This window comes from Jaculus jaculus, chromosome 2 (genome assembly GCF_020740685.1).
Source record: "Jaculus jaculus isolate mJacJac1 chromosome 2, mJacJac1.mat.Y.cur, whole genome shotgun sequence".
NCBI lineage: Eukaryota > Metazoa > Chordata > Mammalia > Rodentia > Dipodidae > Jaculus > Jaculus jaculus.
The window spans coordinates 150,721,207-150,745,584 of record NC_059103.1 but is presented as its reverse complement, the minus strand read 5'-3'; the positions used below and the strand labels follow the sequence as shown (position 1 = coordinate 150,745,584).

Below are 24,378 nucleotides of genomic sequence, written 5' to 3'. Positions count from 1 at the left end.
TATATATAGCAATAATTTATTCTGAAATATTCATTTAAGTTTGTTGAGACATGATTTTCATGTCTCATTAATAAAAGAGCAGCCATCTCACATCAAATACCAGAATACATGACAGTTACAGCATAGCAAAAATTCTACCTACTTTTACATAAAATCTAGTTCAGGTAAAATAGTTCCATTCGGTGTTTTACAATAACGGACTTTTTTTTAGCACAAATAGTGTGAATTGTTACACTATAACACATCATGTGACCAAAAAACTGTTAATCATTACTTTTGAAATTTAACCATCAGTTTCATTCATGCAGTAAAGCAAAGCAGGCTGGGTAAACTTATTCATTGGAAACCCTATTACTGTGATTTTCATAGCCACATGATTATGATATTAGATGGATTCAAAAGGACTAAATTTTTTGCATAATTACCAATTTCTCCCTGTTATAAGTTTAGTTTATAATCTAGAAATGATTGATAACAGCATTATACCATATTTTCTATCTGTAGTGTCTATTATTTTAAGACTAGCAATAATTAAAGGATGATGGGATGGATGCCACTTAAATATTTGTACAGTAGAACATACTGCACAAATATACTTGGCTCTACCATTTTTTTCTTTTGCTATCTCTCAATAGTACCTCCCAAAATATGACCAGTGAAAACAAAGTGTACTATCAAGTATATGCCCATAAATTGTATTTGGGTATATATGAGCCCTACTTTTTGCTTCTGACCCCTTTATGTGAAATAACATTGTAAAAGGCATCTGAGGAATTTGATTTTAATTTTGCTTTGTTTGGCTTGAAGGGTGGAAGAAGGGTATAATTTCCTGCAGACTCTGGCTTATTTTCAGTTTTGTTCCTTGAGTGCTCTTGCCGGTCAATGCAAAACCACAGCTCTCACCCTACAGAATATAAGATTCTTTTTTTCTTGAGCTAAATATGACTGTGGCCTGAGAACGTGGATTCAGATGACCCCAAAAGATACATTCTTACATGTAAGCAGTCACATGGAATTTCAGTGGGTAGAGAGCAGAGGAATTCATAGACCAAGGCCTTTATCCAAGACATTGGTGGAGACCACAGGTGGGTGAATTACGGCAAAGTGGAAAAAACTCTGCGTAGCTCTCGGGGGCTCTCAGGTGACGTCCTTAGCTTTTGGGTCGGTGGGAGCTAGTGGTGTCCTAAGAATACATTTAAAGGTTTTGATAATCACCATGTTAGGGTAGACACACGGGTGGGCATGAAGAGCTTTCATAAACACTAAAAACAGCCCAAGATAATTTGGCTTCAGTCCTGCAGCATGTTAACTCTCCAGGGTCTGGAAGTTTTGCCATTTGACATCTAGAATCCTTAACACAGGCACAGTAGCTTTTCTTTCTTTTTCTGTTTTGGTGGCTTGGGGGTTAAGGATAGGGTGACCTAGTAATGGGCTCCACTCTGATTTCTTGGATTATTCTTTTTAGGCCTGTGTCTCTCCCCCCACCCCCCCCGCCCCCCCCGCCCCCCCCGCCGGTCCAGGGCACTGCAGATGATGCTGATGAGGGATTACTGGTGCCCCGATGGTTATGAAGGATATTAGAAGTTCTACAAACCGTTTGATTTTTGAGTTCTCTAAGAGGTGACTAGTACAGTGGAAATAATTGATATTAGAAAAACTTAGCTGACTTTTTGTCCCCTGTTCATTTATCATTGACTACAGATACAAGAAGACATCTGAAACCTTATCTCAGGCGGGACAGAAAGCTTCAGCCGCGTTTTCATCAGTTGGCTCAGTCATCACCAGAAAGCTGGAAGACGTGAAGTATGTCTGCATTTCCCCTCAGTCACGGAGTGGGGCGCAAACTCGCCTCTCACTGTGGTTGCTTTTGGCTCCTGACTTTGTCTCCGAGTTCTGCTGGGGTCTCCTTTGTTAGAGTGATGGAGGGCATGCCTCAAAACTAGGACCTAAAGTACTTCTAAGCCTAGTATCCTACCCTCTAAAATGATTGCGTTATAAACCCACGAAGGGATATTGAAAATTCTGGTTGCAAATTTTGCATCTTTTTGGACTTTGTTGATCTCACGGTGCAAGTATGTCTTTAGTGTTTTCAAATTTGTGTTTATTGGGGGTTCTCTTGAGGGTGATTCTGAGGGCATTAAAGTGCATGCGCGGAATGAGACTGGCTTCGCTTCCTGTATGTGGTCACAAATTGTTCCTTTGTGCATTGATTTGTACCTCACCCCATAAGCTGTGCCTGCATTCATGCCTAGGCCCAAATCTTGATTTTTTTTAAATAGTTTTTTGTATTTGGATCAGTTTTTAGAATTTTCCTTGTCATTTTGGTAAAGCCGTTCATGGTGCTTTTGAGCCTCCATCCACCCACATAGGTTATAGTAGTGTGAAGATGCTCAGTGTGGCTTATTGTCTGTGCTTCTGTTTGTATACACAATTTGTGGTGTGTGTGGCGGGGGGAGGTGTTTCTAAGCCCAGATTGCATGTTGTTTTTATATTTTACTTCTGGGGAAGTGAATTTTTACAACCAGAATTTTGTTATGTTGAGTACATTTTAGTCGACGTATTGTGTTTTGTACTAAAATGAATTCTCTGTTCATTATACTAGAAGCCTCATCATTCTAAGAACAATGTAATAGATGCTTTCTTGAACTGTTCATAATTACATGTACAGGTGCATCTGCTGGGAGCTCTCGCCTCTTTTTATGCCAACTGTATTTGTGTCGCTTTAGGGCCTGTGTGGAGCATGCAACCTTTTAAACGTAGGTGAAATTGTTTCAGATTTATCAGAGCTTCCTTTTGTTAATGCTTACTCTGGCTTCTTACAGATTCCAAGCCTTTTCACATTCCTTTAGGTAAGGAGAGCTTGAACCCTCACTGCTGTCTAGCAGTTGTGTGAGATCAGTGTGCGAGATTCGAGCCCGTGGCCCGGTGGGCGCACGCGTCTGTCCACTGCGCGGTCGTCTTGATTTCAGAGCCTTCTTCTCTGTGTCTTTTCGTTCTGAGGGAGGAAAGGCACATGCCATGGGTGATGGGCAAATGAAAAAGAAGACTTTGACCCTGTGCTTAAGGAATATGGAAATGATTTTTGAAGTTTCTTTTTAATTTTTCTCTACCATGGTATGTAGAATTCCTCCCTTTTAATGTTTGACTTTGTTTGTTTTGATGCTTTTGTTTCTCTGGTGCTTTTGTGAGGATGTTGGAATTCTTCTTCACTTGGGTCCCACTACATAATTATAATAGACTACATATGCTCTGCCTCATGATGTTGTCTTTTGTCGTATATGGCTTATTCTACTTTTCTGCAAGGGTAAGACAAATGTAAGTGATCTTACCATTACTAGGGCTGAGGAGACCACTCAGTTGGCAAAGTTCTTGCTGAGCAAGCAGGAGGACCTGAGTTTAGATCTCTAGTGTTCATGTAAAAGCTGGCATGGAGATGCACACCTGAAATGCCAGTGCTGAGAACTTGGAGATAGGAGGCCAAATCAATGAGCTTTGAGGGTCAGTGAGAGGCCCAAAAACTAAGGTGGACAGCCATTGAGGAAGACACCTGATGCCAACCTCTGGCTCACACACACACATACACACACACACACACACACACACACACGCATATGTACCAAAAAAATCAAGAAATGCCGGGAGTGGTGGCGCATGCCTTTAATCCTAGCATTTGAGAGGCAGAGGTAGGAGGATCGTCATGAGTTCAAGGTTACCCCGAGAATACATAGTGAATTCCAGGTCAGCCTGCGCTAGCATGAGACCCCCCCCAAAAAAAAATAAATCAAGAAATATCACCATTGCCATATACTTTTAAACTTAATTTATTTATTTACTTGTGAGAGAGAGAATGAATACGGGCATGCCAGGGCCTCCTGCCACTGCAAACAGACTCTAGATGCATGCATCACTTTGTGCATCTGGCTTTACATGGGTGCTGGGGAGTTGAATCTGGGTTGTCAGGCTGTGTAAGCAAATGCCTTTAACCACTGACCCATCTTTTAACACTTTTGTCTAACTACATGATAGTTTTTAATTGTTTTATCATTTCTTTATTAAGTATTATTTATGCATAGAAGATAGTTTCATAGTTTGCAAGTAGAAAATGCATTCAAAAGTTAGTCTAGTCATGTTCAAAGCAGTCCTTGTGATATTGAGCAAAACTTTCCTCTCTGTTCATGGCCACTCTGATTATGCAATCAGGTGTTAGAAGAATCAACTATGAGATTCTGAAGTATAAGCAGGAAGGAAAATACAGTCTCCATCTCTGTTCCTAGTCATACAGATTGTCCTCTCAATCCCTGCTTGCTGTGATCTAGCTATTTATTTTTGGTTCTCTCATTATAATACACAGTGATAGGTTTCATTATGGGTATCTATATGATGTCATTACATTTTGTTTGTATTCACTGGCCTTCTCACTGCCTTCTGCCTCTCCTGCTGGTCGCTTTCCTTCCCCTCACATCATACTCCCCATTTTCATGGCACAAGAATCCTACTACCCTCTATTTCTCCTCCTCTTCTCCCATCTCATGGTCCCCGTTCTGCATTGAATGCATGTGCATATGCTTACACATGCACACTCACACAACCTTGTTAAGTAAGCACACAGAGACTTAGAACTGTGGCCTTAGCAACACTTAGTCCCGGAAGCTGGTGTGAATAAGGATGCATGAACTAGTTGTTGAACTAGTTTTAAAAATATTTTTGTTTAATTATTTGCAAGCCGGCAGACAGAGAATGAGAATGAGTTTGCCAGGGCCCCTTGCTGCTGCCAATAAACTCTAGATGCCTCAGCCACTTGGTGCATGTGGCTTACATGGGTATTTAGGGAATCAAACCTGGCCGCAGGCTTTGTAAGTAAGCACCTTTAGCCACAGAGCCATCTCCCCAGCCCTTGTTGAACTATTTGAAGCTAAAATTAATGCTTTTCAAAAAAAAAAAAAAACTCAAATAAGTAGTGATAGGTGTTGACTGTGTATCTTTGGAATAAATGAAAAGTGGCTGTTGCAGTCAGGTTCACGTTGCTGGCAGAAATCACCCAACAAAGAGCAGCTTGTGGGAAAATGGAGGTTTATTTTGGCTTACAGGCTTGAGGGGGAAGCCCCACGATGGCAGGAGAAAATGACAACATGAGCAGAGGGTGCACATCACCCCCTGGCCCACATAAAGTGGACAATAGCAACAGGAGAATGTGCCAAACACTGGCAAGGGGGAACTGACTGTAACACCCATAAGCCCGCCCCCAACAATACACTGCCTCCAGGAGGCGTTAATTTTGAAATCTCTATCAGCTGGGAACTTAGCATTCAGAACACCTAAGTTTATGGGGGACGCCTGAATCAAACCACCACAGTGGCCTAAGTACCTTTGCTCGCATAATCCATTTGAGCATGACTTTGCCTGCTGTGGGTAGATCCAGAGTCTGTCCCAGGAAGCAGACACAGCTTTTCTTAGGACAGAGATTAAAGTCCTTATGTGGAGTGGAGGAAGGAGCTGTGGCCGTGGGATGCGTAAGAACAGAAAAATCCTACTGAGGAGAGGGCCAGGAAATGGGAGAAGGGGATAAAAGAGTATAACTAGTTATAATATATATGAAACAAAATTAAATTTAAAAAAGAATTGGAGAACCTTGAACCTGATTAGGAAAACAATATCAGGTGAGACAAATAAAAAATAGAGCAGTATGTAAGGGCTAGGGGAAGATAATGTTTCGCCTGTACGCAAAGTTATTCTCTCTCTACCTTTAGAAAGTGTTAGCAGGGCTGGAGAGATGACTTTGAGGTTAAGACTTGCCTGTGAAGCCTAAGGACCCAGGTTCAGTTACCCAGTACCCACATAAGCCAGATGTGCATGGTGGCACATGCTTCTGGAGTTCATTTGTAGTGGCTAGAGGCCCCAGCATGTCCATTTTCTCCCTCTCTTTCTCTCTCTTCCCCGCACTTTATATCTGTAATAAGTAAATATAAAACAAAATATTCAATCAAGCCAGGCATGGTGACACATATCTTTAATCCTGGCACTTGGGAGGCAGAGGTAGGAGGATCACTGTGAGTTTGAGGCCACCCTGAGACTACATAGTGAATTCCAGGTCAGCCAGGGCTAGAGCAAGACCTTAATTGAAAAAAAAGAAAAAAAAAAGAATCAAGAGCTGGAAAAGATAGTTTAGTAGTTAAAGATGCTTGCTTGCAAAGCCTGACGATTCAGGTTCCGTTCCCCAGTATCCACGTGAAGCCCCGTGCACAAAGTGGCGCAAGCGTGTGGGGTTGGCTTGCAGTGGTAGGCAGCCCAGGAACACCCTTTCTGCCTGTCTGTCTGTCTGTCTGTCTCTCTCTCTGTCCAGTGAGTAAATGAAGATTTTTAAAGATATAATTGAGATTATAATGTACTGTTTTATCTTATTTCTATTGACTAGTATTTGTGTGGAGGTTAGGTGAGTTTTGATTAATACTTAGAAATGAGAGCTAGAAGGTTCTTTCATAAACTTTATAATTCTTATAGATGAAAGTTTAGCTAAAGTCAATCTGATTTCACTTGTTCATATGTGAGCAAGTGCCTTTACCTGCTAAGTCATCTCCCTAACATGTGTTCACATGTACAAAGTAAAATTGCAACTTTTGGTTCTTGTGAGTCCTAGAGGCAAATAATGCCCATGTTTCCCTAGGAAGCATCCAAGGATACGGATTCCTAGCTGAGTCCCAGCAGCAAGGCACCTTTGGGGTAGAGGATGGAGGGTCAGGGATGGACATAAATGCCCCTTTTGTGGGCAGCTCAGAAGCAAACAGCCACATTTTTTTTTAATTTTTATTAACATTTTCCATGATTATAAAATATATCCCATGGTAATTCCCTCCCTCCCCACCCCCACACTTTCCCATTTGAAATTCCATTCTCCATCATATTACCTCCCCGTTACAATCATTGTAATTACATATATACAATATCAACCTATTAAGTATCCTCCTCCCTTCCTTTCTCCACCCTTTATGTCTCCTTTTCAACTTACTGGCCTCTGCTACTAAGTATTTTCATTCTCACACAGAAGCCCAGTCATCTGTAGCTAGGATCCACATGAGAGAGAACATGTGGCGCTTGGCTTTCTGGAACAGCCACATTTTCTACATAAGGTCTGTTTGACCTGCAAAATTAGGCCAATGATTTCATTTTGATATAATTTTGGATATAGAAGGCAAAATGTACTACTTTTGCCAAGTTGAAGATCTTAGACTTCATAACAGTTTTGCTTTACATAAATAAGTATGAGTTAGCATTTGGGATTTAGATTTTTGGTATAATTATGGCTTGATTGGGGAGAGAGTAGGGAAGAAGGGATGTAGAAAGAGGAGAGAGGGGTAGAGGAGAGAAGGAATATAAGAATATCTAATTCTGATGCACTGGGAGTAAGGGTGCTCTGGGGCCCAAGATAGCAAGGTCATGAGAGCTGTTCTATGAGGCTTCTGGGGACAGCCAGCGATCCTCATTGGTGGTGAGTGCATTTCCACCCTTCTCCTGTTTATTTTCTATGCTTAGTGGGAGGGTATTGACTAATGCTTCTATTATCTGGAGAGACACTTTAAAAGCACTTTCTTAACTTTCATCATTGCTACCATTAAACATAAATGATAGTCTTATAGCATACTGTAATATTTAGTAGTCCTATTGCTCCACTTTTGACAGATTTATGGGGAAGTGCTACTGTATTCTATGTGTGTGTGTGTGTTTGTTTTTCTAGGTAGGGTCTCACTGTAGCCGTGTGTAGGTGTGTGCCACCATGTCCAGCTCTGTATTCTATGTTTATCTCCCATCCTGAGACTACCTAGTGAATGCCAGGTCAGCCTAGACTAGAGTAAAAACCCTACCTTGAACCAATCCCCCCCGAAAAAATACTTTTTTTTTTTTCAAGATAAGGTTTCACTCTAGCCCTGGCTTACCCATCTCCTTCTATAGTCTCAGGCTGGCCTTGAACTCCAAGAGATTCTCCTCTCCCTCCCAAGTGCTAGGACTAAAGGCATGCATCACCATGCACAGCAAAAATAACTTCTTTTTAGGAGAGTATCTTTTGGCAAGAATTTGGCTCCATGTTTCACATTCATATTTCTCAGTCCTAGCAAAATTGTTTGTCCATTCTTTCATTTTGTTCTATTTACTAAATACAAGCCATGTTTTAGACTGTAGGGTTGGAACAAAACTGCTGACACTGGAAATCTTTAAGAGATACAATCTGACTTTGAATTGGTGCTAATGCATATTTCAACTAAAGTCATCACTATAATAACAATGATTAACAGTATTATTTATGCTAAGATTAAATATAGTACTTCTAAGGTAAGTGTGGTTATTACTTTCATATGAAAGTTTTTAGGGAGGGAGGACACTGAGTCAGAGGAGACTAAATAACTTCTTCAAGATTGCCAAGCAAATATAAGTGGCTGGTGGTCAGGATTTGGACCCAGTGCCCCTAGTTCTAGAGCTGGCACTCTTTCCATGTCCCTCCGTCCACCGAATGTTCTCTGGGCATTGCTGTGAATTTGTTCCTCTATTGCTTACATCAGAAAGGACTGCTGTGAGCACAGAATGCATGACATGTAGACTGCTTGTACAAGCATTTCTTCCAGGTGGCAGGCATGTCAACATGTTAACCATTAACCCTCTCTTTCTCCACATGCCCCTTCTTCTCTGTTCCTTCTCATCATTAAGGATGAAAAGCTCAAATAACTGTGTAAGAAACCAGAAAGAACATTTAAATCAATTCAGCTTTTAAAAAGAATAATGTGTGCCAAATGAGAGCAAATACCAGATTGAGAATTACTAGAATCATGTTGCCCTGTGAGTTCCCTCCTCAATATGTTTTGAGAAACATAGCTTTATATTTCAGGCTACTATTTAAAAAATTTTTTTTGTTTATTTTTATTCATTTATTTGACAGTGACAGAGAAAGAGGCAGAGAGTGAGGGAGAGAGAGAGAATGGGCGCGCCAGGGCTTCCAGCCTCTGCAAACGAACTCCAGACGCGTGCGCCCCCTTGTGCATCTGGCTAACGTGGGACCTGGGGAACCGAGCCTCGAACCAGGGTCCTTAGGCTTCACAGGCAAGCGCTTAACTGCTAAGCCATCTCTCCAGCCCTAAAAAAAAAATTTTTTTTGTTCATCTTTATTTATTTATTTGTTTGAGAGTGACAGAGAGAGAGAGAAAGGGGCAGATAGAGAATGGGCGTGCAAGGGCCTCCAGCCACTGCAAATGAACTCCAGATGCATGTGCCCCCTTGAGCATCTGGCTAACGTGGGACCTGGGGAATCAAGCCTTGAACTAGGGTCTTTAGGCTTCACAGGCAAGCGCTTAACCACTGAGCCATCTCTCCAGCCCCAAGCTAATATTTTTGAGGGTTACAGATGGAAAAGTTTTACATATGTGTGTATGTTTATGTGTGTGCAGGTACATGTGTTATGAGGGCATATGTGTGTGCATGTGGAGGCCAGAGGGCCATGTTGTTCCTCGAGCACAATCCATGGCTGGGTTTTTGTTGTTGTTGTTTGTTTGTTTGTTTTGTTTTTTGTTTTTAAGGCAGTCTGTCACTGGTGGCCTGGAACTCACCAAATTGGATACACTGACTAGCCAGTGAGCCCTAGGCATCCACCTGCCTCTGCTTTCCCAGAGCACATTACAAGTGCACATCTCTACTTCCAGCTTTTTGTTTTTTATGTAGGTTGTGGGGATCAAACTCAGGTTCCTGCACATTTCGGGCAAGCATTTTACTGACTGAACTATCTTCCTAGGCCCTAAGGTGGACATTTCTAAATAGGTTTTGCATTCATAGATGGGACTGACCTTCACAACCTGTCTATTAGAAGTAACTATGGCCCAGCAACAAGATGGCATTTGGAGGTTTCCATGCTGCTGTAATTTTGGATGAAGTCAGAGATGATAATGTTAGTTGAAGCAAGAGAAGCTTTGTGCAACTTGCTGTGCAAAAGCCAGACATGAAAGGCCAGTTGCCTGCTGTAGTGAGGTTACTGAATTGAATTTGATCTCAATGTGACTGTAGAGAAGATCCAATAATGGCATTGTTGCAGGCCAAAATTACCAGACCAAGAGCAGCTTTTGGGGGGGGGAGGGCAAAAGGTTTATTTTGGCTTACAGACGTGAGGGGAAGCTCCATGATGGCAGTGGAAGATGATGGCATGAGCAAAGGGTGGACATCATCCCCTGGCCAATATAAGGTGGACAAAAGCAACAGGAGAGTGTGCCAAACACTGGCAAGGGGAAGCTGGCTATAACACCCATAAGCCCGCCCCAACAATACACTCCCTCCAGGAGGTGCTAATTTCCAATTGCTATCAGCTGGGAGACTGGCATTCAGAACACCTAAGTTTATGGGGGTCGCTGAACCAAACTGCCACAGGGATGGCGTTGAAATTAGTCTGTGCCTGTGTTCTTCCCATGTGAGTGACATCTCCAAAGCAGAGAGACTTCGACTTTGAAGGTGCTTCTGCCAATCGACACCACTCTGTTTGGTGGGTGCACTTTAAATGTCCTCTATTGCGTAATCTATTGCATATAGAAAATTAAAAACCAAATTAAGCTCAGATTGCAGTCAGGTTCGCATTGCTGGCAGAAAACACCTGACCAAGAGCAGCTTGTGGGAAACAGGGGTTTATTTTGGCTTATAGACTTGAGGGGAAGCTCCACGATGGCAGGGGAAATGATGGCATGAGCAGAGGGTGGATATCACCTGCTGGGCAACATCAGATGGACAACAGTAACTGGAGGGTGTGCCAAACATTGGCAAGAGGAAGCTGGTTATAACACCCATAAGCCTGCCCCAACAATGCACTGCCTCTGGGATGTTTTAATTTCCAAATTGTTATCAGCTGGGGACCTAGCATTCAGAACACCTAAGTTTATGGGGAACACCTGAATGAAGCCACCACACTGATACTTTTCACAAAATCCATGCATCATAATCATGGTCTTGCTTTTTCTTATATATTGCTCCTGAGGTATAGTGTGTACTAGCTTGATTTCTAGTTAAAGGGCATCGAACTCAGCCACCTAGCTGCTGGAAGAAAAAAAACTCTTACATGGGTATGTGGGCAGAGTGACTAGAATTAGCTGTGAATTTCTTGAACTTGGACTGTATCCACATATTTCCTCATCTTGTTGATATTATTGAATCCAATCTGTGAATCCCATTAACAAGCGATTTATCCTATTTGGCCACTACTCAACTTCCTGTGGCAGTTTCTGCCAAAGTGTTCTAGTGAAGAATCTTTTAGTTGTGAAGAGAGCAGAAAATTATGCACATTAACTCAGTTTTAAAAGGGAATGTGCTAGGGATATAGCTCAATGCCTAGTATGCCCAAGGCCCTGGGTTCAATCCCTAGCATCACAAAAAAAAGGTATACTTAGTTTGGGGGTAGGGGAAGATGGCTCAGCAGTTAAGAGTACTTGCTATATAAGCATGAGGGCCCAATTCACCTGGCTGAGTTCAGTTCTCCAGCACACACACAAATGCTTAGACATGACCACACACAACTGGAACCACAGCCTAGTGGGGAACAGGGATCAGAGAATCACTGGGGTTTGCTGCTCAGCCATTCTGACTAAAAACGCAGCTCTGGGTTCAGTGAGCCAGACCGTCTTAAGGGAATAGGTGAATGAGCCACAGAGGAGGACACCCAGTCTTCTATTTTACTTATGTATTTTTAAATTTTATTTATCTAAGAAAGAAACAGATAAAGAATGGGCACGCCAGGGCCTTCAGCTACTGTAAATGAACTCCAGACACACACATGTGTCACCTTATGCATCTGGCTTATGTGGGTCCTAGGGAATCGAACCTGGGTCTTTTGGCTTTGCAGGAAAGTACCTCAACTACCAAGCCATGTCTCCAAATGCACCCAGTGTCTGATGACCTCTGCACATGTACTCATGGGGCACATTCATTTGCACACACACATGCATGCCTGTGCAGGGGCAGGGCTGGGGAAGGAATGTGTTGCATCAGTACCAAGCAGTTTTTTTATACCAAGAAGAAGAGAGTAAGCAAGCCCAGGCCCTTCTCAAACCAGCCCTGCTAGCAGGAAAAGTAGCAGAAAATGAGATAGCTCCTGGAAACCAAGGAAAACTGGAAATTTGTTTCTCCTCCCCAAATGACCGTCTCTCCTAATTGCTATTCCCCTGTCTGTGCTTACATTTGAGTCTTTTTTTTAGGAAACTGGCTTCTTGTGCATCCAGGCACCTTTCACTTGGCCCCCAAATCCTCCACAGCCTTTAAATCCATGAGACTTTGCAGCTCTAAGATGCTGGCTGAAAAACAGCTTTGTGTCCTTCACATTATGCTAGGATAAGACTCTCGTTTCAACCCCTACCCCAGTCAAGTCTTTAGACTGCCAGGAGGTGCAAAGGGGTGCCTGGTGCACCACTGATCAGCAGTGCTGGGTGTTAGGATAGAAGGTGGTGTGTGGCCGTGTGGGTGTTCATGTCATGTCTTTAGAAGAGGTGGAAGAAATCCAAGTGATGACTGGAGCTGGGCTGTTGGGAATACAGAAGAATCTTTCTTGGGCTGGAGAGATGGCTTAGTGATTAAGGTACTTGCCTGCAAAGCCTAAAGACCCAGGTCCGACTGCCCAGTACTCATGTAAGCCCGATGCAAAAGGTGATGCATACCTCTGGAGTTCATTTGCAGTAGCTGGAGGTCCTGGCATGCCCATTCTCTCTATCTGCCTATTTCTCTCTCTTTCTCAAATAAATAAGTAAATAAATAAAAAGAATCTTCCTCATGGATCTCTGTCCTATAAATAAGGGAACAATACACTTCAAGACATAAGTAGAAAAAGCAAGCAAGTTAACAGGGTATAGTGTTATACCCAATTCCAGGCACCCATGCACCCACCTCCCACAGAGCAGAGAATGCTTACTGTGTGTGACATAAGACATCAAAGAACAGCAGTATCCATACATACCAATTCTCTTGATTAGTTTTCTGGAATACTATGGTATATATGAAGATCATGTTCTATATTATTACATAGTAATATCAGACTTGATCTATGTCCAAAAGATGTTGCCATTTGTAACTGAATCTGTGAGGAAGCTTAGTCGTAAATATACAAAATATCTAAAAGGAATTGAGAATTAATATGAACTATATGTTGTATAAATGGAAAGATTATTTACAAAATATCTGTGTCAATGATCAAAATGTTATGCGCATAGTAACAATGTAAGCAGAACACAGAGATTTGTAGGCCCAAGAATGAAGCTTCTTTCAGTCGCTGCATTAGTCTCTAGGGAAGCGGTGAAGAGCAATTACTCTTGAACCTGCATAGACAGTGAGCTGCAGTGTTGAGTAGAAGGTGAACCTGGTAATACAGAGAGCAAATAGTTCTTAAATGGTTCTTTAGGAGAGTATAGTTAATCGAGATGAACTGTAAGCAAGTATCTGTTACAGCAGCAGGTACTCTTATGCGAAGGATTGATGTGGAGTCTTTAGTCTCTGAGTTGTCTGAGTGGTAGTATATTTTGAAACCTATCTGTCCCTGTCTGGGAATAAGCACCAGAAGATGGCCCTCGTGGCCTTTCCCTGGCTTGCTTGTGCGTGTGTACACATATGTGTGTCTGCTGCATTTTTGAGGGGAGGTGGTGAACACTGAGTCAGGAGTTCCGCAGACCGAGGTCCATTCTCCACTGTACTGTGACCTTGTGTAAAAACTGTTTCACGTCAGAGTCCTGATTCTTGATGTGTTATAGATCCAGATGAAAGCCCTGGGCAGCTTTCAAAGTGATAAGAAAGGGTGGGTTTATGTAATGGTTTAAATTGGCTCATGAATAAATTATATTGGAATAACTTTGATCCCCTCCACCTCAAAAAGTAGACTGTTGTTCTTGGCGCCAAAAGGATGAACTTATCAAAAGCTCATTTTGTCACCTTATTATATGTTGAATCGCATACTAACTCTGTTTCTGTCTCTTTTTAATGCTGCCTATTAGTATTCGCTCCATTCAGCATTCAATTAGCATGCCTGCTATGAGGTAAGGTATATTTTTACAGATTGTAGTTGGCCTTATGATTTCCTGTGCTTTATTTAGTAAGGAACTAGAATCCAGCCTTGAACAAGCTGCATGTTTAACACCATATTAGATTTCCATTACTCTTATAAATTGGCATCCACTAAATATGATTTTCCCCCAAAGAACTACTGTTTGCATTTCGTTTTCTAAAGCCTTTATTTCATTTCATATGTGGAATCAGTTTAATTGGAAAGTGACTGCTACTTTTTACTGAACCTTTTCTTGTGCTTTAGCAGTTCTGTGCCTTCCTTGTATTGGTTTTGGTGACACACTTATTTTCTTCTGTCCCTCCCACTCTGTTCCCCTCCCAGCACGGCCTTTGGGCCAGCTGTGGTTTAGTCCTCCTGTTGGGCACGTGCACGGTCTTACCTTCACCAGCCCCCTTAGCAAGGCCAAGGATCCTTACCAATAGGTGCTTGGCTTAGACTTCAGCATATATTGGAATCCCCGGGAAGGCCACTTAAACCCAGTGTGCTGAGCCTGGCCCTGGAGTTTCGGACTTGAGCTGGAGTAGGACCTGAGAATTGACATTCCTAACGTGTTCTTCAGAGACCCACTGGCTGACACTATTCAGCCTCCACCACAGAGGGGAGGAAGAATGTCCTTGCTGTCTTCTGTGCCCATTGCATTTGGGAATAGGATGGAAGTTTCAGGTGTGAGCAGGATAGAAGCTTTGGAAGTTTAAGTGAGAGACAGAGGCCTGGTGTAGAGGAATGTGAGGGCCCTTGGATCCGGAAGCTCCTTCCGACACCTGTTTCTGACCTCTCTGTGATGCTGCTACCAGGGAACCGGGGTGATTCCTGTGATGGAGCCTCACAGGGTCTGCTTGTGTGGGTGCGGTGGTGTGGGTTTGTGTGGGAATTCTCTCCAGTAGGAAGAGAATCTGAACAGAAGCCTGAGGATAATACCTTAATTCAGTTGATCTAATGGTGGCATTTTCTTAATGACAATTTGGTTAGAATTCAGATTCACCTGGCCTTGTTCCTTTTTGTCATATATGTATTTGACTATATTATTTATATCTCAGAATGGCTATCTTCTTGGACTTAAAAGCAAACTTGTAGAAATACTAGATCAGAAATTGATACTCTTACATAATATGTATATATACATATGCGCCTACAAACATATAGAGATAAATATGCTTGTTTGTTATTTTGCTGATTATGAATAATAGTAAAGGGGAATACAGTCAGTAATGCTTCAAATTCTGGGTTGTTTTTTTTTTCAGTGTTTGTAATTTTATTATTATTTTTCCTCTTCATAGAAACTCCCCAACTTTCAAATCATTTGAAGAAAAGGTTGAAAACTTAAAGGCAAGTAAAAAGATGAGCTATCTTCATGACACATTGTTTGTGCCTTAACTTTCTCTGGTGTGGGTCATTCACCTGAATATTTCTTGTACAAACATTGAGAACAGTATTCTGTATGTCATTAGTGGACATTTCATAAGTTGTAGGTTCTCTCTCTGTATTTTATGTAGGCCAAGATGGCCTCCTTCAATTTGCCTTGGATGACCTTGAACTTTTCATCTCCCTCCTGCCTCCACCTTCCTTGGTATATGTGGTGCTGGGGATCAAACTCAGGGTTTCATGCATTCTACACCAGTGCTTTAAAAGGAAATTTATAATATAAAACAATAGCACTTCAGAAATTTGCCTTTTGTTTTATTCATTTCAAATTCATTTATCTACAACTGTATAAAACTGAATGTAATTTTATTGTAGATAATATATAAAACAGTATCTGAGTGGTAGAAATTTTCTGTGATGTAGCAGTTCAGTGGTGTTGGTGTTGGACTTTTAAAGAGAAACACACACACATTAAAACATTTTCTTATGTTATGATTTCTTTCAATATTACATCTGATGTTTCTTGGAAGATACCTTATAATGGATATTATTTTTAATCCTTTTCTATTACTACAATAATTTCATGATTGTAATTAACTAGTCACTTGATTTTTTTTAGTTTTAAAGTAAGATTGCTTTCTTTATAATTTTTTTAAGTACCTTACAAAATTTTAGGTGTCATTATGGCATTTTCAGCACAGTTTGTTTTAGCTGAGTCCACCCCCTTCCGCCCCCAGTCAGCTCCATGCCCTGACCTCCTGACTTCCCTTTATCCTCTCCGGCTCATATGTGTCCTTTTACCCTTTCTTATCATCACTTTTCAACCTCCCTTATTTTTTAAAAACAAATTTAGTAGAGGTAATTAGCATTATAAATTGTATTATGTTCATTATTACCAAGCCTCTTAAGATAACAGTGTCATTAAAATTTTCCTATCCCAGCTGGGCATTGTGGTGCATGCCTTTAATCCCAGCACTCAGGAGCCAGCCATGAGTTCAAGGCCACCCTGAGACTACATAGTGAATTCTAGGTCAGCCTGGAATAGAGTGAAACCCTGCCTTGAAAAACTAAAAGTAAAATAAAATAAAATAAAATCTGCCTATTTGACGTCCACTATGACTGACTTTCTCCATAGAGCTTGTATGAAGTCTATATGACAACTTCTTTACAACCTAACCCTGATAATTTATTTTATTTATTTGAGAGAAAGAGAGAAAATGGGCATACCAGGGTCCCTGGCCACTGCAGACAAACTCCAGACACATGTACCACCTTATGCATCTGGGGAATAGATTCTGGGTCCTTTGGCTTTGCAGGCAAGCACCTTAACTGCTAAGCTACATATCCAGCCCTATAGTAGATATATTATGAGGATAAGAATTAATGTCTACATGTTTTAATGTCAATGAGCTCACTAGGCATAGTGATACACACCTGTAATTCCAGATCTTAGAAGGTGAAGCCAGGAGGATTGCAAATTCAAGGCCAGTCTGGACTCCTTAGGAGGCACTGTATCAGAAAAATGAGCTGATATTCAGTTTAGTCTTTTAGACCTTTAAGTGGATCACCTTTATTCTTCAATGTATCTTTTTAAAATTTCAAAGGCAGGGTATGCTTATTAAAGATAGTAAAACCTACACAGTTGGTATGAGCTCCTAGCTCACACCTTTTCTGTGGGTCCATAAACACTCAGTGATTTTTAAAGAGTCATACTATCTACACAGCCTCACAATTTATTCATCCTTCACTAGCATGATGCTCTGTGAACCCATGACTATAAGGACCTATTTTTCTTTTCTCATTGATAGATTTCAGGGCCTCAAAAAGTGCTTGGCATGTTGCTCAATACGCATTTGGTGAATAAAAAATTGCATCATAGTCATTTTTCTAGATCTTCACGTAATTGTCTTATTAATATTCTTGAAATTAAACTGCATTTCAGAGAGTCAAGAATTACTGTAACTCAGTTCTCACGACTGCTAGGACACTCACAGGCTCTCCTTGCCATCTGCCACGAGTGTTAGTGTTGGGAAAAGCCAGTTGAACAACTCATGTTCATTTGGCAGCAGAGCTGAGGAAGAAGTCCCAGTCATCCTCCATCTCCTCCTGCAAATATTTACATTTCTGTAAACTGTAGCACAGTTAATGTATAAAATACAACTTGACATCATTCAGGCAAAGAAATCTAACTTAAAAAGTATATTGAAAGTTGGGCGTGGTGGCACACACCTTTAATCCCAACACTTGGGAGGCTTGCCGAGAGTTTGAGGCCACCCTGATACTACATAGTGAATTCCAGATCAGCCTGAGCCAGAGTGAGACCCTACCTTGAAAAACAAAAAAATATATGTTGAAGCTGGGCGTGTTGGTGCACACCTTTAATTCCAGCACTTGGGAAACAGAAGTAGGAGGATCACCAAGAGTTCAAGGCCAGCCTGAGACTACATAGTGAATTCCAGGAAGAAAGAAATGGGGGGGAGGGAGAGGGAGAGACAAAGAAAGAAAGAAAAAGGTATATTTTATTGAACAGGGGCTGGAGAAATAGATGGCTTACCAGCTTAAGGCACTTGCCTACAAAGCCAGAGGACCCAGGTTCAATTCCCTAGGACTCACAAAAGCCAGATGTACAAAATGGCTCATGCATCTGGAGTTTGTTTGCAGTGGCTGGAAGCCCTGGCATGCCCATTCTCTCTCTCCTTCTCTTTTTCTGCCTCTTTCTCTCTCTCTCAAATAAATAAAAATTAAAATAACTATTTTTTTGTTTGTTTTTGGTTTTTCAAGCTAGGGTCTCACTCTAGCCCAGGCTGATATGGAGTTCACTATGGAGTCTCATCGTGGCCTCGAACTCACAGCGATCCTCCTCCCTCAGCCTCCCGACTGCTGGGATTAAAGGCGTGCGCCACCACACCTGGCAAAATAACTATTTTTTAAAGAAAATCATATTGAACATATATACTCAGGAAGTTTTACAGCTATTTGGGATATTTTTGCCAAATTACACCTATATTCAATTGAACACTGGGTCAACAGGTTCTTACTGTGAAATTTTGGGGTTCATTTTTGGTGGTATTGAGCTGTGACAGCTAAAGTAGAGGGCACTGAGCAGATGACTGGTATGAAGCTCACCTAGCTTGACAAGAGGGAAGGTCAGGAAAGGGCTCCAAGGACCAGTGACATTAGTGAGGTCCTTAAAATTGAGCAGTGCTTGAATATTCAAGGCCCTTTGAAGGAATATGAATTTGGATTAAGGAAATGGGAAGCCATTACTTGTTAATGTTAAGGCCACATTATTCCATGAATTTTAGAAGTTATCACTAGCAGCTCTGCACATCTATGGAAGAGTAGTTGAGAGATGAGAGTTCAGATCCAGGCCAAAGCGGATGGTGGAATGAATTCAGGTAGTCACTGGGTCTAAATATAGAGAACTTTAGAAGTTAGGACAGAACACAAGCAATTGGCTGTGGCACATGAAGGATGGGGTCTCACAGACAACTGCAGCTGCTGGGCTGCTCAACTAATAGGTGCTGTGGTTGTACAAAGTTTTTTTTTTTTAGTATTTTTGTTCATTCTCATTTATTTATTTGAAACTGACAGAGAGAGAGACAGAGAGAATGGGCACGCCAGGGCTTCCAGCCGCTGCAAACGAACTCCAGACGCGTGTGTCCCCTCGTGCATCTGGCTAACGTGGGTCCTGGGGAACTGAGCCTCGAACCGGGGTCCTTAGGCTTCACAGGCAAGCGCTTAACTGCTGAGCCATCTCTCCAGCCCCCAAAGTTTTTTTTTTTTTTCTCAACTTTTTATTAACATTTTCCATGATTATAAAAAATATCCCATGGTAATACCCTCCCTTCCCCCCCCCCCACTTTCCCCTTTGAAATTCCATTCTCCATCATAAAAGTTTTAAAAGAATTGAAGAGGGGACCACTTGTGGGGAGGAGTTCAGTGTCAGTTGGATTGCAAGGAGTCACAGCAATTTTGTTGTTTTTTTCAGGGTAGAGAGTCTCACTTTAGACCAGACTGACCTCAAACTCACTTTGTATACCCAAGCTAAGCTTGACTTCACAAGGATCCTCCTACCTAAGCCTCCTGAGCACTAGGATTAAAGGCATGTTCCATCACCTCAGGATAAGTCATAATAATTTGTTTGTTTTTTTTTTTTTTTTTTGGTTTTACGAGGTAGGGTCTCACTCTGGTCCAGGCTGACCTGGAATTAACTCTGTCATCTCAGGGTGGCCTCGAACTCATGGTGATCCTCCTACCTCTGCCTCCCGAGTGCTGGGATTAAAGGCGTGCGCCACCACGCCCGGCTTGTTTTGTTTTGTTTTTGAGGCAGGGTTTTTACTCTAGCCCAGGCTGACCTGGGACTCACAATGGTCCCCTGCCTCCTGAGTGCTGGGATAATAAGGCATGTTCCACCATGCCTTGCTTGAATCATAATCTTTTTTAATAATTATGTTTCAACAAATTGAATAATGGTTATAAGTATATAAATAAACTTCTCAAAGAACCCAAAGGTTTTGAATGGATATCAGAAAGAATGAGAACATTTCAACTAGATCCACTTTTTTAGAATTCCTGGTTAATTAGTTAAGAGGAAAGTCAAGTTGAAATCCACTAAGCTTGCATCCTGAGTTGCAGACTCCTGAGTATAAGCTGTCATATCGACCAGTCATTACATACACCACAATATAGTCGGCATAGATCTGCTAGCATTGAGAAGTGTGAAGTGACATGTTTAGTGTAATTATTTATTTTTGTTTTTCTGAGATAAGATCTCACTGGTCTGGATCTTTAAACTCATGGCAAACCTCCTGTCTCAGCCTTCAGAGTACTGGGATTATAAGTGTGAGATGCTGCTAAAGAGTTTTGAAAGTGCACAATGTGATACAAATGTCAGGCATATGTGTCATTCAAGCAGGTATCTACTGACAGAATCTCAGGCCTGTAGGTTAGAGTATCACAGACTTAAAGCACACTTGCATATGGAGTCACCCAGGATCCCTTAAAGTGTAGAGTTCCATTCTGAAGTTGAAATTTGAGGGGTGAATGTGTGTATGACATTCTGTCTTTCTCTTTTTTTTTAAATATTTTTTGTTCATTTTTTATTTATTTATTTGAGAGTGACAGACAGAGAGAAAGGCAGATAGAGGGAGAGAGAGAGAATGGGCGCGCCAGGGCTTCCAGCCTCTGCAAACGAACTCCAGACGCGTGCGCCCCCTTGTGCATCTGGCTAACGTGGGACCTGGGGAACCGAGCCTCGAACTGGGGTCCTTAGGCTTCACAGGCAAGCGCTTAACCGCTAAGCCATCTCTCCAGCCCATCTGTCTTTCTCTTTTAAGTAGTCAATGGTTGGAAACTTTTTTGTCTTTCATTTATTGTACTCAGTAATATTTTTTGAATATGTGTAGTTGAATGAACAATTTGATGCAATACAAAATGTTTATCCAAGTGTTGGCAGAAGTTAGGAGGTATTTTGGAGTAACAGACTGTATACAGAGTTCTTTAAATAAATGTCCTTATGAAGATGTGGAAGGAGAAGGAAGAATGGAATTCATCAGGATGAACATTTCAGCCAGGAAGAATGCCTGTGTTGTATGCCTCAACCACCCTGAACATTACATCAGCCCTGACTGCCACACATATGTAACAATCACAGAGCTATTAGGTTCCCGAGTTGTTCGTGAAAGTAAATTTTGTTCCTTTATGCAGAAGCAGCTAATTTTATTTGCTGTTCTTTTCTTTTTTGAACTTCTTTGTTTTATAGTCTAAAGTCGGGGGACCCAAGCCTGCCGGCGGTGATTTTGGAGAAGTCTTGAATTCCACCGCCAACGCTGCTAGCGACGCCGCCCTGGAGCCCCCTTCAGAGCATGCGCCCGAGAGCTCCTGAGATCCCGGCCTTTGTTCTGCGACCCACTGCCAGATGCTGCGAGTGAGATCCAAGCACATCCTGTCAACATTCGTGGCTGCGGATTCCTCCCAGATGTGCTTTGATTTAGCTTTATATATTTCTTTGACCAAATAAATATTTGTGGGTTAAGCAAAGTAAAACCACCTTCACCTTTATTCCTCCTGGGAAACACCCCTTAATGTGCATCGAAGGCTTTGTATTTAGGGAACAGCATGATAGAGACATGTGTAGATCCTGGGGGGCTTACTAGACGAATCTGAGATGCGACAAGTGACCAGTTGCTTTCCGACTTTACAAGCTTACTCCTCATCTGGGATGCCAGTTGATCTTTGTCTTCTATAATGTTTTCTTTTTAGATCTTTGTGACACTCACACATACACACAACACAAAGGGTTTGTATATATACTAAAATTTTTTCTTCTAACTTTTATGAATTCTAGTTATTAAAATTTTTGATGTCTTTTTTTTTTTTTTTACTTTTAAAGGTAGAACTACCAGCTATAATTGTTTTTGACTAGATAATGTTTTCGTATGAGGAAGACAGCAGACTAAAGTAAACAGCTCTACATCCAGTTTATTACAGTTGTGTAAATGACCGCAAGCATGGTAGTTCAAGCTACTAGGTGACTTGAGGGTGGGACCCCGCCCACATCCTTGGTAATTGTCAGTGACAGTGAGACGACCATTTCAGCATGTTGCTTATTATGCTTCTTAATTCAGCTTCCTTTTATCAGAAAATTTCAGAGTAAATTGACAAAAGAAAATTGGGAGTCAAACATATTCTATCATCATTGTATTAACTTCAAAAGCTTGGAAGGTCTTTAGGTCTACATGTAAAAATGCTAAAGTCTATCACCTTAGGGGAAACACTGCTGACTCCATTTAATCTTCTTAGCACCCTTCAAGAAGCACAGAAAGTTATATGGTTAATATAACTTGGATACTTTTTATACTAAGGTGTTGGTGATAACGCCCAAGGATGTAATGCATTAATAAAAATGATTCCATCATCTGTACTTGTTTTCAGTGTGTTAGGAATTGTGGATTCGTGCCCTAGGCATTGTCTCTACACTGACAACCACATTGGGGCTCATGATCCAAAGCCTCGGGATGGCTCTGCAGAGGCCGAGGTCCTCTGCTAACCGTGGTAACTACTAACTCACTACCACCACCATTTCCTCATGCTCCATGCTTACCTGTTATTTATCACATTGTGGTTGCTTTATTATTGTTCATGCCAAATGTTAATTGCCAAGCTTGGAGTGACCTAAAACTTTTTTATAAAGCATGACTAGATTTACTTGAGTATAAATTATCTGAACCAAATTTGAAAGCCACAAGTGTCGATTGTTATAAAGTGACATGCTGCTGTTCGTGACTGCTAGAGCTTTTGTTAGCACTTTGGATGCAATAGAACTGATGCTTTATTACATGTACAAATCTCAATAAACACTATGTATCACTAGTATAGATCTCAGCACTTATTACGAGGCCCATGGTCTGGGAACAGTTTGTATTCCAGAATCTGTGGTCTGTGCTTCCAAAACAGGCAAATTTTTACCATCCTCTTTAAGTCACCACTCAGTGAATCCAACTAATATACTCTAAACCATTTCCTTCTAGACTCTTCAAAGCCAAGGCAGAAGAAGTATTTTCCCACAGGACTGGGACTGTAAAAATTTGCCTCTCTACAGAAATAGTGTGGCTATTGATTATAACTGTTAAGTTATTTTTTCTACCAATTAGTCTTTTTTTGTTGTTGTTAGTATTCCAACATCTTCTCTTGAACAAAGTGGTGTTTTTTTTTTTTTTGTTTGTTTGTTTGTTTTTGGTGCCCCTGTCTATTGGTAACAAGGCAAAAATAAGAGTATAGTGGTAGTTTATTGAAGTATCTTCAAATTTCTGTACTATCTGTGTGGGGGAAAAATAATAGAAGCAATGGTAGGAAGGGGTATAGATGGATGAGTTTGGGGAGGCATAGGTGTGAAAGAAGAAATTCAAGAATCACTTTTCTAGACATCTTCCTATGCAAAATCAAAAAAAAAAAGGTCTATTATAAAGCCCCCCCCCCCAACCTCACAAAAGAAGTCAAAGGGGTAAGGACTCATTCAGAAAAATAAACATGGATTTAGAAATATTCAAAATGGTCTTGTGGCAAATTCATATGATTCTCTGAAAATGTTGAAACATGGGCTACTGTATCTTGTGTTTGGTATTCTTAAGAAAATTTCAAGAGCAAAAGCTCACCTATTTGTGAAATGCCAGATATTTAAGGACACAAGAGTAATGGAAGAATTGATCCCTGAAGAATCTTACAAAGAGGAGTATTCTTCTTAACTTTTGGAAGGAGTCTAGGAAATATTGTGAGAGTCTTTATGGTTTAGAGCCAGTGTCATGAGGCAAGAGAGAATTCACTGGATTATGACCATTGCAACTCAAAGTCATGATTACAGTATAGAAAAGCACATTTAATTAATATGGACTGTTTCTGGATCTGTTATTCAAGATACTTGCTATGTATAGTCATTGACGACAATAAAAACTATAATTTGGGTGTGGGTTCTTTTTTTTTCCATTTTCTATTTTTATTTTTATTGACAACTTCCATAATTGTAAACAATATCCCATGGTAATTTCCTCCCTCCCCCCACTTTCCCTTTTGAAACTCCATTCTCCATCATATACCCCCCCCCCCCAAAATCAGTCTCTCTTTTATTTTGATGTCATCATATTTTTCCTCCTATTATGATGGTCTTGTGCAGGTAGTGTTAGGCACTGTGAGGTCATGGATATCCAGGCCATTTTGTGTCCGAAGGAGCATGTTGTAAGGAATCCTAGGGTGTGGGTTCTTTTCTATGTATTTCTTCTCGATGCAGGAAAGGGACAAGTCCTCTCTGCTTCTCTTAAAGCCTTTCATGTCCTGATATGTTTTTTTAAAAAAAAAAAAAAACAAACATAAGCACCTGTATTGAATGATTGTAGTAGCAAAAATGAAAAGGCTGCTGGTTGTAGGCACTGAAGTGACTATTCGTGGCATGTGTGACAAGAGAT

General features: G+C 41.1%; 1 protein-coding gene across 5 annotated transcripts in view; it reads left to right on the top strand.

The window, feature by feature from the left end:
• The window catches only part of LOC101599264 (tumor protein D52), a 126,570-nt gene extending 102,689 nt beyond the window's left edge, over positions 1–23,881 (top strand). For 3 of the 5 annotated variants that reach the window (XM_045142820.1, XM_045142818.1, XM_004657015.2), the window contains exons 4-8: positions 1,702–1,803; positions 2,823–2,849; positions 13,986–14,027; positions 15,334–15,382; positions 21,183–23,881. In XM_045142820.1, the coding sequence (XP_044998755.1) occupies positions 1,702–1,803; positions 2,823–2,849; positions 13,986–14,027; positions 15,334–15,382; positions 21,183–21,305 (343 nt within the window). In that variant the 3' untranslated portion in view covers positions 21,306–23,881. The remainder of the gene's footprint in view (positions 1–1,701; positions 1,804–2,822; positions 2,850–13,985; positions 14,028–15,333; positions 15,383–21,182) is intronic. The other 2 variants (XM_045142816.1, XM_045142819.1) reach the window with 2 other exon arrangements.
• The last annotated feature ends 497 nt before the right edge of the window (positions 23,882–24,378 follow it).